This window comes from Bison bison, unplaced genomic scaffold (assembly GCF_000754665.1).
Source record: "Bison bison bison isolate TAMUID 2011002044 unplaced genomic scaffold, Bison_UMD1.0 scf7180017864072, whole genome shotgun sequence".
In the NCBI taxonomy this organism is placed as follows: domain Eukaryota; kingdom Metazoa; phylum Chordata; class Mammalia; order Artiodactyla; family Bovidae; genus Bison; species Bison bison.
In genome coordinates this window covers 11540938-11543595 of record NW_011494644.1, presented here as the reverse complement: position 1 = coordinate 11543595, position 2658 = coordinate 11540938, and the positions used below count along the sequence as shown (strand labels likewise).

Here is a 2658-nt window from a genome sequence, read left to right as displayed (position 1 = left end):
TGCCTGGGAGCGGGAGAGGGGGCTGTGGTGGGTGGGAGGGGACGAAAGCAGGGGGCTTGGACACCTGGGACTTGGAGGAGGCGGGGTCGGGACCCGGTGGCCTGGGTTTGCTGATGGGGAGGTGGGAATTTCAGCACTTGCCCAAGGGCCAGCGACCCTAATTGAGGAGGAGGGAAAGATTTGTGTCAATTAATGGTGGGACCCAGTAACCTTCCAGGTCCCACACAATCTGGGTTTTTTGTAATTCTCTGATCCTGCAGGTAACATGAGTGAGAATGAGGAAGAGGAAATTTCTCAGCAAGAAGGCACTGGGGACTATGAGGTCGAAGAGATAGCTTTTGGGCTTGAACCCCAGAGCCCTGGTTTTGGGCCACAAAGCCCAGAGTTTGAACCCCAAAGCCCCAGGTTTGAGCCTGAAAGCCCAGGTTTTGAGTCCCGAAGCCCTGGATTTGTGCCCCCAAGCCCTGAATTTGCACCCAGAAGTCCTGAATCAGATTCTCAGAGCCCCGATTTTGAACCTCAGAGCCCTAGGTATGAGCCCCAAAGCCCTGGGTATGAACCCAAGAGCCCTGGATATGAACCCCGGAGCCCTGGATATGAACCCCGGAGCCCTGGGTACGAACCCAAGAGCCCTGGGTATGAACCCCGGAGCCCTGGATATGAATCTCAGAGTCCCAGGTATGGGACTCAGAGCCCAGAGTATGAACCCCAGAATCCGGAGTTCAAAACCCAAAGCCCTGAGTTTGAAGCTGAAAGTTCCAAATTCCAGGAAGGTGCAGAAATGCTTCTGAATCCTGAGGAAAAGAATCCCTTGAGCATCCCCTTGGGAGTCCACCCCTTGGACGCCTTCACCCAGGGGTTTGGGGAACAGCCTGCAGGGGGCATGCCCCTAGGGCCCCCATTTGAGATGCCCACGGGGGCCCTGCTGGCTCCACCCCAGTTTGAGATGCTCCAGAATCCCCTGGGCCTGACGGGGACCCTTCGTGGTCCAGGCCGCCGGGGTGGCCGGGCCAGGGGTGGGCAGGGCCCAAGGCCCAACATCTGCGGCATCTGTGGGAAGAGCTTCGGGCGGGGATCCACCCTGATCCAGCACCAGCGCATCCACACGGGTGAAAAACCCTATAAATGTGAGGTCTGTAGCAAGGCCTTCTCCCAGAGCTCTGACCTCATCAAACACCAGCGTACCCACACGGGCGAGCGGCCCTACAAGTGTCCCCGTTGCGGCAAGGCCTTCGCTGACAGCTCTTACCTGCTTCGCCACCAGCGCACCCACTCTGGTCAGAAGCCCTACAAGTGCCCGCACTGCGGCAAGGCCTTCGGTGACAGCTCCTACCTCCTGCGGCACCAGCGCACTCACAGCCACGAGCGGCCCTACAGCTGCCCCGAGTGTGGCAAGTGCTACAGCCAGAACTCCTCCCTGCGTAGTCACCAGAGGGTGCACACTGGTCAGAGGCCCTTCAGCTGTGGCATCTGCGGCAAGAGCTTCTCCCAGCGCTCGGCACTTATCCCCCATGCCCGCAGCCATGCCCGTGAGAAGCCCTTTAAGTGCCCTGAGTGTGGCAAGCGCTTTGGCCAGAGCTCGGTGCTCGCCATCCACGCCCGCACCCACCTGCCAGGCCGCACCTACAGCTGTCCCGACTGCGGCAAGACCTTCAATCGCTCCTCCACGCTGATTCAGCACCAGCGCTCGCACACGGGCGAGCGGCCCTACAGGTGCGCCGTGTGTGGCAAGGGCTTCTGCCGCTCCTCCACGCTGCTGCAGCATCACCGGGTCCACAGTGGGGAGCGGCCCTACAAGTGCGATGACTGTGGGAAAGCCTTCTCTCAGAGCTCCGACCTCATCCGCCACCAGCGGACCCATGCAGCCGGCCGGCGCTGACCCGGGGCCCTGTCGGGGTTAGGGAGCTGGTAGGCAGAAAAGAAGGGGACAGGGAGCTACAGCAACTTTGTGAGAGAATAGTGGAGACTCTGGAGGAGAAAAGAGATTCTAGGAGGTGAGGGGGCCAGGGTGGAGGAAGTGACATGCCCTGGAGAGTTGTGGTAAATGGGCTATGAAGAGGGGTTGGAGGGAGGCCAAGCTGGCAGCCGGAGGCTCTGGGAGAGATCGAGAAAGAGGTCAGCGGAGAGCTGGCCTCAGCAGCAGCATGCCCCTTGGTGGAAGCCTGGCTTGGCAAAGAGCTAGATGGGGGTGGGGGGAGGGGGGGGTCGGGTTACTTAATTAGATTGGGTAGCTTAGACTGGTAGCTACTGAGACCCTCATTGAATCAGGAAGGGGTGAGGGGAGGGATGGGGCCCAAAGTGGGGCCTGGCTTCTGAGCACAAACCCCAGCCTCTCTTGTCTTCCTCAGGCTTTGGAGCCCCTGAATTTGAGTTCAATAAAAACCTTTATGTGGTAAAAGAGACTTGTCCTTAAATTTTGTGTGTGGATAGTGCCCTGGGCATTGAGAGACGCTGGGTCATAACGGCAGCCAACGAAGCCATAACCCTTGTCTGGGAAGTGCTTTTATATTCAGCGTTTCACCGGAATCCTATAACCCGAGGCACAGGAGACATGACTTGCCCATATCTGCTCAAGTTCATGTCCTGTGCTTTGAATCCTGCACAAATGCGAAGGGTGTGAGAAAACTCTCAACTTTGTTCACAAACACGGAGGGTCTG

The 2658-nt window shown here is 58.5% G+C and overlaps 1 protein-coding gene across 1 annotated transcript; it reads left to right on the top strand.

Annotated features, from left to right (window-relative positions):
- Positions 1 to 37: 37 nt before the first annotated feature.
- On the top strand, positions 38 to 2398 carry ZNF768 (zinc finger protein 768). Its single transcript, XM_010837329.1, has one exon. It carries the CDS (start codon positions 266 to 268, stop codon positions 1877 to 1879), a length of 1614 nt encoding a protein of 537 aa, XP_010835631.1. The 5' UTR covers positions 38 to 265; the 3' UTR covers positions 1880 to 2398.
- The last annotated feature ends 260 nt before the right edge of the window (positions 2399 to 2658 follow it).

Bases quoted from the DNA above. Each gene is read 5' to 3' on its own strand.
- ZNF768 (XM_010837329.1), top strand. From the start codon at position 266: ATGAGTGAGAATGAGGAAGAGGAAATTTCTCAGCAAGAAGGCACTGGG.